The sequence below is a fragment of the Notolepis coatsorum genome, assembly GCF_963971535.1.
Source record: "Notolepis coatsorum genome assembly, chromosome: 8".
Taxonomy (NCBI): Eukaryota; Metazoa; Chordata; class Actinopteri; order Aulopiformes; family Paralepididae; genus Notolepis; species Notolepis coatsorum.
In genome coordinates this window covers 72,465,620-72,479,543 of record NC_140172.1, presented here as the reverse complement: position 1 = coordinate 72,479,543, position 13,924 = coordinate 72,465,620, and the positions used below count along the sequence as shown (strand labels likewise).

Here is a 13,924-nt window from a genome sequence, read left to right as displayed (position 1 = left end):
ATCCCCATCAATGGAAAATTAACCCGCCCATACCCATGCTGATTGGTCCTTGTGCAAGACTAGAAAGCGGGGATATTTGATTAAACACCTGCTATCAGAAGAATAATTTCATATCAAATGAAAACTTGGCCCACGATGGAATGAGTTTGAGACCCCTGGTCCCTTGCAATAAAAAAGTTTTTACTTTGACTTTTTAGTACATTTAAAAGTAGAAACTTTTTTACTTTTACTGAAGTGTGTTTTTAGCCAGATAATAATAATCACAAGAAATGAAAACACACATTTAAGCTCCTTTTATTCACGTATTCCTTTCTGTTAATTAAAAAAAAGAAAAAAGGGACAGTTTAAGCATTCAAAATAATCTCGCTAACCACTCAACAATGTGTGTAATAAAACAATGGCCAGTAACAGCTACGGATTAAAGGGAAGGCTGGAGATTTTAGCAGTCTATATTGATAATTAACCAAAAATCCTCTCAACATCAAACATTGTTTTTGGAAAAATGGACAACAAGCCTAATTTTAGCATCTGCTAACAATGTCAATGGGGATTGACACCATTCTGCCAAAATCACACTGAGGGTTGCTGGCATTTCATTTACTTCCATAAACACCAGTAATAGTAAGAACACATGTACGTTCTAGTACGAATAAGAAACATCATGGGATTTTGAGAGGAATTGTTTCAAAGGCCCATTGATTTGCATTAGTGTACTAGCCAATTGCTATTGACAAGCACCTTATTTGCACCAAATACTCGTCTTTTGAGGGTATTTCTGCTTAGGACAGTTATTACAATGTGTTCAATGTTTCAATCTCATTACACTCCATTATTGATTTCACTACCATTTATTTCTTTGCAAAAATAAAAAGAGCACAGAGACTTTGTAGAGGGGACTTGGTTAGTGATCAATAGGATAGGATAAAAAATAAAAATAAAAATGAAACTTTCCTTTTAACACCTAGAGACAGACGAAGGCTGAAGATTTCCCTTAAGTAAAACACAGAAAAGAGAGCAAGCATGTACTTAGGTACAACAAATAATATCTAAAAAGTAAAATGTTTCCAGTGTACACAAATCACGGTCAATAATTTAACCCATAAAACTAGAACATCTAAAAGCAGGGCATTATATCCCAACCAACAATTGTGGAGGTTTCCATGATAACTACCAAACAGTGGCTGAACAGAGAAGCGTCTCCGGTTGTGTCACCTCGCCTTACGTGTAGGAAAGGAACCTAAGGACTTCTGGTCTCTAGGTTAGTGTCTGCTATTGGACTGCAGTCTAGGAACCTAAAGGACTTCTGGTCTCTAGGTTAGCATCTGCTATTCAACTGCAGTCTAGGAACCTAAAGGACTTCTGGTCTCTAGGTTAGCATCTGCTATTTAACTGCAGTCTAGGAGCGGAACCTAAAGGACTTCTGGTCTCTAGGTTAGCATCTGCTATTCAACTACAGTCTCCAAGCCTCTTCTGTTACACCCCACTTAAAAGCCTGCAAGTGCAGAAAATTACACGCTAGCTCAGATGGACGAAATACTAGCTTATGGGGCAAGTGGGATGGTTGAGTTACCCTCCTTCCTCAAATTACATTCTACGAGTCAGACAGGCATGTGCTAGTAGGGGAGAGGGCGTTTCAGGAGAGGGGCTTTCAAAGCTACATCAGAGATGTCAGTAATCAGTATAGAGGGCTTTCAAGGAATGTTTGCGTAGTTCTCAGTCCTTCTTGTAACCATTGGTAACCACAAGAAAACGCCTCATTTTTGTGTAGTGGAAGAGTTGGTAAAACACTGGAAAAGCATAAGATTACTGTTCCACTGCAACTTGTTTACAAGATCCAGTAATAAAACACCAACTTGTAACATTCGTGATGATATATTTCTTCACATCAACACATAGCAACTGTTTCTTCCAACATGAGGACAAATGGGCATTCTAAATGTTCCATGAAAGGCCTCAGGTCTTCACCGTTACATTGAATCTGCTATTAAAGAGTCGATGCTACTCTTTTTAAACTCTGCGTCAGCACTCGTTTTACTGTAAGGTTCACAAGTTCCTAATGTCGTTACCTTCCCCATCTTTAAAAACAGACCCTGTCCCACCTGCGGTGAGAACACCTCAATCTGAACGTGACAAACAGGTCACACAACGTCGCCGAATGAGGCCTTCTACAAGCTGTGGTCGGTTATCCAAAAAGCCAGTTGGAATTAATGTCTGTACATTCCAGAGTGATTTACAGACCAGATTCGGAGTGAGAGTACTGTACCTTGGAGGTAAAACGCATTATATACGTATTATATTACGGAGTGTAAGAAACTGAAGAAGGCAAGACATGATTCCATGTTGTAAGACATCACTGCAAAACATTTTCCTTTTCTTCTTCTAGCTCTACAATACGACATTCTCAGTGGTTGTGCCTATTCTACATGTTCCACTTCTGTGGCTCCAGTTCCATTTCCCGTGGGATGTTTAAAAGTTTGAGAAGAAGGCCTGCATTTTAAAACATACTTTTCACATTGTAGATTCTCAGTCCGGTGCTTAGCAATGGGCCCACCTTCACGCTGCACCCGTCAATGTCTGGAATTCAGAGGCCTTGCATGGTATGTTTGTGTAGTTATCATTCTTCTTTGTGTAGATGGCTGCCTGTAACCATTAGTAACCACTTTGAGAAGAAAATGCCTAATTTCTGTAGTGGTAGAGTAGGTAAACACTTGAAAAGCACAATTTTACTGTTTCACTGTGACTTGTTTACAAGATCCAGTAATAAAACACCAAATTATTGTGTTTTTATGTTGATATATTTCTCATATATCAACCGGTAACAACTGTTGTTCATTGTGCAATCAATGGTTGCTATATTACAGGCAGAAGACAGAACTACACAAACATTCCGTGCAAGGCCTCTTATTGTCAACCCTGAAAATCAGCCGGACATATCAGACCCATGAATAGGCTATGCTGCTACACCTCCCAGTGGATCTGAAACTGCACCTCCCAGTGGATCTGAAGCTACACCTCCCAGTGGATCTGAAGCTACACCTCCCAGTGGATCTGAAGCTACACCTCCCAGTGGATCTGAAGCTACACCTCCCAGTGGATCTGAAGCTGCACCTCCCAGTGGATCTGAAGCTGCACCTCCCAGTGGATCTGAAGCTACACCTCCCAGTGGATCTGAAGCTACACCTCCCAGTGGATCTGAAGCTGCACCTCCCAGTGGATCTGAAGTCGGCTTGTTGGCTAATAAGTTAATAGTGTACCAGCGCAAGTGGTAGTTTAGGAAGTCACTTTGACTCAGCATGGTGGTGGTTTAGGAAGTCACTTTGACTCAGCATGGTGGTTTAGGAAGTCACTTTGACTCAGCATGGTGGTTTAGGAAGTCACTTTGACTCAGCATGGTGGTTTAGGAAGTCACTTTGACTCAGCATGGTGGTGGTTTAGGAAGTCACTTTGACTCAGCATGGTGGTGGTTTAGGAAGTCACTTTGACTCAGCATGGTGGTTTAGGAAGTCACTTTGACTCAACATGGTGGTGGTTTAGGAAGTCACTTTGACTCAGCATGGTGGTTTAGGAAGTCACTTTGACTCACCATGGAGGTGGTTTAACCTCTTAAGCATCAGGCAAAAATGGGGCTAGTTTCTTTTCTTGTTTTTGACAATTGCATACCCAAAGTAATTTGTGATCCGTTATACTTTATACACTCCCACGGAAAATAAATGTTTTAAAGGTTTTTGTAATGTGTGTACCAGTAAAGATTCGGCATGATTATCCAAAATGGCCGTCCGCTGCCATTCATTTCGATGCTCTAGTCAAAACAATGGACTTCGTCTTCTTGTGTCACCTTCCCCCCACTCTCTGTGCCCATCTGGGATCGCTTTCGGAGCAGACGCTCCTTGGCTACAACGGTGGTCAATCATTTTTGCCATCAACGGTGACGGGTCAGTTCAGGGACCGTTAACAACTGGACATGGTCACTTGTCTGAACGGCTTGTCAAATGACGCTCGCCGGATGTTCCGTCTTGTAACTCGAGAATGGAATCACGCAATAGGTTGAGTGAGGTGACGATCGAAAGGCGGAAAATGTAACTTTCCAACAATGTATTGGTTGATCGGCGAAAACACAGCCCGGAGCCAACAGACAAAACAAGGTAAATGTCAGGTAACCTCACTCACTACCTATAAGACACTTTTTAACCTGTGTTACCAAGGCAACGCACATGGTAAATCAAAGTGACTTTATAGACAACAGTTCTCTTTGTTACTACAGTAGTCAACGGGCCGCTTTCAGGCCCAATGGGTCTGACATATCAGGCTACCCTGCAAAGTAACTTGAGAGCAGAGCCTGGGCTTAACTCAGGATTCTTTAACATGTACCATCAGAGCCTGGCTTAACTCAGGGTCACCTACTTTAACATGTACCATCAGAGCCTGGGCTTAACTCAGGCTTCTTTAACATGTACCATCAGAGCCTGGGCTTAACTCAGGCTTCTTTAACATGTACCATCAGAGCCTGGGCTTAACTCAGGCTTCTTTATACCATCAGAGCCTGGCTTAACTCAGGGTCACCTTCTTTAACATGTACCATCAGAGCCTGGGCTTAACTCAGGCTTCTTTAACATGTACCATCAGAGCCTGGCTTAACTCAGGGTCACCTTCTTTAACATGTACCATCAGAGCCTGGGCTTAACTCAGGCTTCTTTAACATGTACCATCAGAGCCTGGGCTTAACTCAGGCTTCTTTAACATGTACCATCAGAGCCTGGGCTTAACTCAGGCTTCTTTAACATGTACCATCAGAGCCTGGGCTTAACTCAGGGTTCTTTAACATGTACCATCAGAGCCTGGGCTTAACTCAGGGTTCTTTAACAAATTGTCATTAAATAACTAAGGTTTCACACTGGTACATTAAGAGCCCAGTCAGCCAAGGGTTAAAAGAGGCTCCAAATACAGTGTGAAAAGCGCTCGTCACGGTGAGTCCTAACTCTCCATAGGGTCCAGGAACTCTTCCTGTGTGATGTCGCGGTGAGTCCTAACTCTCCACAGGGTCCAGGAACTCTTCCTGTGTGATGTGCTCCAGCCTCCGGAGCACGGCGGTGCTGGCGGCGGGGTAGTCTGCTACAGGCAGGTGGGCTGCAGGGTGGCTGGGGGAGGGGACAGGAGGCCCCTGGAAGGAGCAGCAGAGGGTGTGAAGGAAGGGGACCAGCTGGGTGATGGAGGACAGGGAGCGCTGCTGCATGAGGAGGGGGAACTCCAGCCGCTCTGAAGACGACTCCTCGCTCAGCCCGTTCACTGCCTGGGAAACAACAACACGTGATGTCATCAGAACGAGCCACACATCAAATCACATGATGAATGTTAGAACAACCAGTGTTGCTGTATGCGAGTGTGTGCCTACATAGTATTATTATATTTGTGAGGACCAGTTTGAGGAAATCTTGGCCGCAGTTTGAAAAGATTTTAAGTTTAGGGTTACAGTTATGATTAGGTTAAGGAAAAGGGTAAGGTTAAGAGGTTAGGGGATGAGTACAGCCATTGTAACTCTGCAGATATGAACTAGAACCAAGAGGAGAACATTAGTCCAGTGTTAGCTACTCTGCAGCTAGGCTATTAACTAGAACCAAGATGAGAACATTAGTCCAGTGTTAGCTACTCTGCAGCTAGGCTATTAACTAGAACCAAGAAGAGAGATCACATCAGTCCAGTGTTAGCTACTCTGCAGCTAGACTATTAACTAGAACCACGAGGAGAAACCACATCAGTCCAGTGTTAGCTACTCTGCAGCTAGACTATTAACTAGAACCAAGAGGAGAAACCACATCAGTCCAGTGTTAGCTACTCTGCAGCTAGACTATTAACTAGAACCAAGAGGAGAGACCACATCAGTCCAGTGTTAGCTACTCTGCAGCTAGACTATTAACTAGAACCAAGAGGAGAAACCACATCAGTCCAGTGTTAGCTACTCTGCAGCTAAACTATTAACTAGAAACAAGAGGAGAAACCACATCAGTCCAGTGTTAGCTACTCTGCAGCTAGACTATTAACTAGAACCAAGAGGAGAGACCACATCAGTCCAGTGTTAGCTACTCTGCAGCTAGACTATTAACTAGAACCAAGAAGAGAGATCACACCAGTCCAGTGTTAGCTACTCTGCAGCTAGACGATTGTCAGGATTGTAAACTTGGAAACCTCGATCGGTAATACGATTTTAAAAATAAGTAAAGAATTAAACACTTAAAAAAAAAAGACCTGACCTGTAGGCGTCGCTGTCTACAACGCCAGATTCCCACCGGCCAGCTTTCCCACCCCCTAATACTGCCAATTGTATTAGTATGAACGGCCAGCCAAGCTGGTAAGAATTAAACACTTTTGAGGTAGTTTATTATAAAAAGTGAATGAACAAGGTACTAGTTCTGGAACACAGAGTTTGTTTGACCTGCCGGTCAAGTCGTCAAAAAAAAAGTGAGGAGATCCGCCTTCTGTCTTCTTCTCCCCTCGTGTCATGCCCTTTTATGGCATATGGTCACTTGGTGTGTGTATGTGTGCGATGGAGAGAGAGAAAGAGAGAGGGAGAGAGAAAGAGAGAGCAAGGGGGTGCTGGAATGTGAATCAATGTGTGTGTGTGAGCGCGTTGCCAGTGGCTGTGTATCTGGACACCCCTATGTCAGCCGTGCATGAGTGTGTGTGTGTCTTATCATTAACGATCTGTGATCGTTGTGGTGAGGTACTTAACCTGTATCTGGCCTTGCTCTGTGGGCAGTTCTGCTTCTTAGATAAGACTAATGGCTAGCTGTTTAAATGTGTAATGGGGAGGGGCTATGTGTGTGTGTGTGTTTTTGTGGAGTGAGGGATGTTCAAGTTCAAGTTTCCTTTATTGCCACGCAACCAGGTTGGTGGTATTATTGTTCGGTACAGGCCAGGGTGGATACAGTACAACATGACACAATAAATACATAAATACAGCACAGCACAACATAGCACAACATAAACACACAGAAGAATCTAGTCCATCGGTCAGGAGCTTGGTTAGTGTGGGGGGGGGAGAGGGGGGCCAAGGGAGTTCAGGGTCCGAATAGCGGTGGGGAAGAAGCTGTCTTTGAAGCGGGTGGTTTTGGAAAGGATGGACTTAAAGCGCCTACCTGAGGGCAGGGGCTGAAACAGGGGGTGTGCTGGGTGTGAGGGGTCCTTAGCTATTTTTCTGGCGCGGGTGGTTGTGCGGGAGGTGAAGATGGAGTCCAAGGAGGGAAGGTCACATCCTGTGATTTTGGAGGCCTTGTTTATGATGCGCTGAAGTTTTTATATGGATAGTTTTTGTGCGGAACCGTACCAGACTGTTATTGAAGAGGTGAGTATGCTTTGTATGATGGCGGTGTAGAATTGGACCAGCAGGTGGCGTTTGACCCTGTACTTCCTCAGTTGCCTGAGGAAGTACAGGCGCTGCTGGGCCTTTTTTGTAATGTAGGTGATGTTGGTGTCCCATTTTAGGTTATTGTTGATGTGGGTGCCTAGGAATTTGAGTGAGTCCGTCAGAGTTATGGATTGGTCAGTGATTGATAGTGGGAGTTTGTGTGTTTTGTTGGCAGATCTGAAGTCGATGGCTATTTCTGTAGTTTTGGAGGTGTTGAGCAGGAGGTTGTTGATGGAGCACCATCTCGCTGCTCTGTCCACCTCTCGCCGGTAGGAGGTCTTGTCGTTATTTGTGATCAGGCCGAGGATGGTGGTGTCGTCTGCATATTTAAAGATTTTTTACTGAGCTATCCAGGGAGATGAGTTGGTTGGTGTAGATGGAGAAGAGCCAGGGGGAAAGGACGCAGCCCTGTGGGGCACCAGTGCTGAGTGTCAGGGAGTGGGATGTGAGGTTGTTCACCTTGACTTTTTGGGTTCTCTTGTTGAGGAAGTCAAGGATCCAGTAGTTCATGGCCGGGTTGATGTTCATGTCCTGAAGTTTGGAAAATAGTTTGTTGGGGGAGATGGTGTTGAAGGCTGAACTAAAATCGATAAACAGGATGCGTGCGTATGTGTTGGGGGTTTCTAGGTGTAGGAGTGTGTGGTGGAGTACTAGACTAATGGCATCCTCTACTGACCTGTTGGCACGGTAGGCGAATTGGTATGGATCTAGTAGGGATGCACAGAAATTTCAGAAAAATGGCCTTTCGGCTTCTGGCCGAAAGAGTTCTTTCACCGAAAATATATCACCGAAACAGGAACAACCTGTAACCTAACGCGCGTTGTTGTGATGATGTCATCAAAACGCGGCTTCAGTCATTACATGCGCAACGTGAGCTCTTCAGTCCTGCGTTCTGCAGCCTGTGATAACTCCTCTTGGGTCACGCTGTTTCTATGTAAACTCTGCGCGCAACGCGTCCAATAAATGAGTCTTTAACATGCTTTATATCCTCGCCATTACTATATGCCCGTCGCGGTTAAAAACCTTAACTAACGTTAGCGTTAAGCTAGCTAACAACGCTTCAGTTCCTCTTTCAAGTTCAAGTTTCAAGTTTCAAGTTTCTTTAATAGTTGTCATACAGAAGTACAGAATACTTTTATACAAAATGCTTCTTACTGTTACGCTCCAGAGACTGTGCAAGACAAGATAAGTATGAAACAAAATAACACAGTATAGCATGTAAATTAGAAGTAAAAAAAAAAAAAAATGAGGTCACAGTGTTCAGCATAGACACATGTACAATGTTCGATGCAGAATAGACGTAACTGAGCCACCACACAATACACAATACTGTGCAGTGTACCAATACAATACTATATAGTGCAAGGCAGAAATGGGATGAGGTGCAACCTAGGCACAATCCACAGTGGGTGCACGAGTTGCAGTGCAAATCCTCCATCAACAAATACAAAGTGTGTTTGTGTGGTTTAAGTGAGTGTGTGCTGTGTGCATTTGATGGTTGTTGCATAGTGTTTATTGTTCGTTTAGCAGCCTGATGGCCTGGGGATAGAAGCTTCTTCTGAGTCTTTCTGTGCTCGCCTTAAGACTCCGGTATCGCTTGCCTGACCGCAGCAGTTCAAAGAGGCAGTTGTTCGGGTGGCTCGAGTCCTTAATAATTCTCTTAGCCTTCCCCCTGCACCGCTTGTTGTAAATGTTCTGGAGGGTGGGAAGCCCCCCTCCAATTGTGCGTTCGGCTGAACGTGTCACTCTTTGTAGTCTGCTACGGTCTTGTGCAGTGCTATTCACTCGTCTTTCTTAACACTTTGTATGCCACGCCCGAGATATCTCGGGTTTACGCCCCGACCGTTGAATGCCACGTCACAAGTATTCTCGTTTCATCACGCGAGCCTACCGTTGGAGATCCAGGGACCGCCGGCGCTCAGATGTGAAATAAGCGCCCCCTATCGTCTCCCAGATGTTAAATCACCCTTTTGGAATGGACTCAATGAAAGTGAATGGGAGAACGGATTTCTGACTCCACATTTTACTTCTCACTGATGCAGCCGGGGTCTACCAGAGTTCATTCTGGAGCCTCTGAGCCACGGCGAATATGGGTTATACTGTATACACGATGGATCAATACAATTATCGATTTTTTCGAATGGCGATCGGAAATTGGAATAAACCATTTGGATACCATCTGACCTCAGGTAAGGAATCTATGTTATCAGTGTTAGGATAATCAGACTCGTTTTCACGGATATATAAGCGTTTATGTGATATGTGATATGGCTGTTTTGACTGTAAAAGCCATGAGGAAATAAGAGCAGCGATTATCAGCGCGCGGCACGAGCGTGCGTGCGCACACATATACTATCGATCATCTAGCGTTTATTTGAAAACGATTCATAAATAGGCAGACAAATGACAACGTTCTGGAATATTCCAGTAAAAGGCGATTATCATAGGCATGGGTTGTTTTTTCCGCGAAAACGGGTGATTTTCAAAATGCTATCAAACGGAAATGAAGCGATAAAAAAACAATCTGCCTTGACAATGTTGACTGGAAAATGATTCTTTGATAAGAGACGGGCAGATTAGACACATAGCCATAATTTAAAACATAGATTAGGCGATATTAACGTTAACATTGGAGTGGATGGTGGCATCAAGGGGGTAAAAAGGAAAACACGGCGTGGCAGTGAAAGTGTTAAGCTACGTCATCCCCCGCTAAGAGTCACGGGAGATGTAGTAAATACAAGTCCTTCCATGTAGGCTAGAACGCAGTGAAGTAGTTCAAGTTTCTTTATTAGTTGTCATACAAAAATACAGAGTACTTTTATATAAAATGCTTACTGTAGCCACTACAGTAACATCATTAAGTCTGCTATAAGCTATTCTCCCTCTTGTGTGTGCAGATCTTTATGCAGTTTTAAAGCACCTTGGCTTTGTTCTGAATGCACTTGGTTGTAGTTATCCTACAGAGAAAAGAAAATGCACTTGACTTTTATTAATATTATTTAAGTTAAGTTTTGCCATAATCATGTCTTTTGTCATAATCAGGTAGCTGAAAAAAAAAATTATATATATATATTTCTATTAATCATTTTCGGCCTTTCGGCATTCGGTTTTCGGCCAACTGTTTCCTATTTTCGGTATCGGTTTCGGCCAAGAATTTCCCATTCGGTGCATCCCTAGGATCTAGTTGAGGTGATGACGGTTTTTAGGTAGTCTAGGACCAGGTGCTCAAATGATTTCATTGCTGTAGATGTGAGTGCTATGGGTCTGTAGTCGTTGAGGCAGGTTATTTTGGAGGATTTTGGGACTGGGATGATGGTTGACTGTTTAAAACACTGGGGCCATTTGATAACGATCTGTGGTGTAGCCATCTGGCGAGCTTGTTATGACGTTTTTGGGTGTAATTTATTTGCCTCACCCGAAGGTTAAGTGGCACTAGAATGTCCGAGAGAGTGAGAGACAAGGGAGCGGGGGAGGGAGAGGGATTTGGGAAAGGGATTTGGGGCCTTGTGTGACAGGGAGTGAGAGAAGAATGTCTGCTATTATTTATGTGTCATATTTCATCACTATTAACTAGAACCAAGAGGAGAGACCACATCAGTCCAGTGTTAGCTACTCTGCAGCTAGGCTATTAACTAGAACCAAGAGGAGAGAGAACATCAGTCCAATGTTAGCTACTCTGCACTGGCTTACGGTAACATTTAGAATTGATTTTATGGTCTTCCTCGTTATACAAAGCCCTAAATGGAACAGGATCAAGCTACATTGCCAATTCTCTTGTCAACTATTTCCCCCCAAGAACCCTACGATCATCTACTAAGGTTCCCAGAAACAGGCCTATAGAAAAGTCGGCCTTTGCTAACGACGCACCAAAGCTATGGAACACTTTACCGTGTTGGAGGCTAGATCACAAAATATTTTCAAAAGTAAGCTAAAAACATCTCTCTTTACCTTAGCATTCTAATGCCATTCCTCAAGTCTTGAGACATTTCCCCACTTCTTGATACAATCTCTCTGCAGTACACATGCTGTCATGGTTATATTTGTCTGAACTTAATTGTCGGCTTGGTTCTCATTAATCAATATTTGTAATCAATATTGTTATCGTCTATCGTCTTTTTCTTATTCTCGACTTTGCTTTTATTCTGTTTATTTTATGTTAATCTTATGTCTATTTCACTGCTGTGAAGCACTTTGGGCTACAATTCTTGTATGAAAGGTGCTATACAAATAACGTTTATTATATTATTATTATTATTATTATTATTATTGGAAGGTGTATGTGTTAGGGCTGTCACTTTAACCCTTTAATCGCCAAGGACGACTTTAGACGTCATTGCTCGCCATGCTTAATCTGCCAATGACGTCGTACAGCGTCTTTGAGATCAATATTTCAAAAATCTGTCATGGCAATCATATTTCACCCACGGAGACTTGAGACTTGCTGTTGATCTCCTCTCAACTCTCCAACTGTTCAAGACCGCCATCTGGTGGCCGATCGGCGAATCGCCAAAACCGGAAGTGAGCGGCCGGAAGTGGTGCACAAGCGATACACTGGATAGCGATCCGTTGCCAATAACTCGATAAACAACATGATTTGGACGTATATAGTATTATACAACCTGGAAATTGATCGCATATAACAACATCCCATAATAGCGATCTTTCTGCTCCACGCTGATCACCCAACGGTCAGAGGAAGCTGCGGTGAGTTTCAGCATGTTTGATTATTATTTTCGATACAAACTGCTCTGATCAATATATGACCCATACTGCATAGATGATTTAACGTGGGCCACGGACTTATAAACCCCCCCCCCCCTCCGGTCACCAGCAGATGATGAGGCATGGCGTTTAGGACCTTGTACAATTGACATTTTTAATCTGACGTCAATCGGTATCAAACTACATTTGATGATCTAATATATGTATTTATGGCTATAACTCACGTTCTGCAGAATGCTGCAGAAAATGATAAAAACATATTTATACTTTAGACCGTATTTTAGTATGAATATGTGAATGAAAAAGTAGAACGTTGCTACATCCTAAACGATAGATACTTGACGTTGAATGGGCCATAGTAATGTCAATTTAGCAATACAATTTAAAAAGTTATAGCCCTGCAAAGAAGGGGAACATCTCCATAGACAAATAGAGCTGGCAGAGGATGGTATAAGGATGGATATAAGCGTGGCAGAGAAAGGGTTAACAAAAAATCTAATTCGATATTCGTTGCAGAATTGTAGACCAGTTCGAATTTGAATTTCAGTGTAAAAAAAAACCCTCTCGAGTTTAAGCTATTTTCAAAGTTTTGGCTACCTTTTTTTACCATGGTATGTTTGGTATCATTCTTTTCAGTACAGTCTCACCTATATGACCTGACCGTTTGTTTTCATACTGTACATACTGTATACTGTACACAAAAACGATTTTAGAAGATGTGTTTTTCTACTATGATGCTGAGCAAATGTAAACATGCTCCATGAAGCATTAGAAACAATGAAAATGCGCCCTCGGGTTGCCTATGTACAAAGAATTATATGAATAAACAATTATTTTCTTACCTCGCCTCATAATCCTCCTCTGAAACGGCACAAAACAACTCCAAGTGCACTCCAAAAGACCGACAAATAGCGTGATCACTAGTGTGATAAAAAACGACGAAGATAATAATACAAATAGAGTACAATTTACGCATGTGTAAAACCTTATTTAGCATCGAATTGAAATGATCCCGTTTCAATTATTTATTGGGCTATCAACATCAAATCAAAACTAGCTACTATGTAGTTTCAGGCTTGCTCTTTCTACAGTATGAGCGTTCAGGAAATTCTCCACCAGACCTCGTCAAACAAATGACGTCACTTGGTCACGCCGGTGTGCTGGTCGACTCCTGAGAGATGCAAGACAAAAAATAACCATGACCAGTATTTATTTGGAATACGTGTTTTACCGTTTTTACCGGTATCCTTATTTTTAAGTTATTATTATTATTATTATTATTATTATTATTATTATTATTATTATTATTATTATTATTATTATTATTATTATTATTATTATTATTATTATTAGAATCATACATTTTTTTATTTTAACACATTGACTGCCGTTCACGTAGATCTACGTTTCTGTGGCCGACCGTTGAGTGCCGGAAACGTAGATCTACGTTTCTGTCATGGTATTTCTTTTATTATCTATTGCCATTCATAATTCAGTGGGGCACCTTGTGCATACTGTTCTGAGTGTGTCTGAGCTGGCAGACGGTATTATACCGCCCTCTAATGCCTTCGGCCAGTAATGCACCCAGTTAGAAACGGGTTGGTTTCTTTTCTCTACCGAGCTGCGGCATGGGTGCGGGTCCTAAACACTCCGGCAAAACACACGCTTCTAGGGATGGTTTGGACTACTGACCCCGCCCGCCCGTTGAAGTGCAATGTACAACAACATCGGAGGCACAATCGCTGTGGATAACTGGAATGGCCATGAGATTATTGGATTATTTTTTTTGCATTACTTCAGAGA

General features: G+C 42.7%; 1 protein-coding gene across 1 annotated transcript in view; it reads right to left on the bottom strand.

Moving 5' to 3' along the window:
• Positions 1-251: 251 nt before the first annotated feature.
• Positions 252-13,924, bottom strand: part of dop1b (DOP1 leucine zipper like protein B) — a 272,141-nt gene continuing 258,468 nt past the window's right edge. Inside the window, exon 39 of the mRNA XM_084320857.1 lies at positions 252-5,287. Within this exon, the coding sequence (XP_084176983.1) occupies positions 5,024-5,287 (264 nt within the window). The 3' untranslated portion in view covers positions 252-5,023. The remainder of the gene's footprint in view (positions 5,288-13,924) is intronic.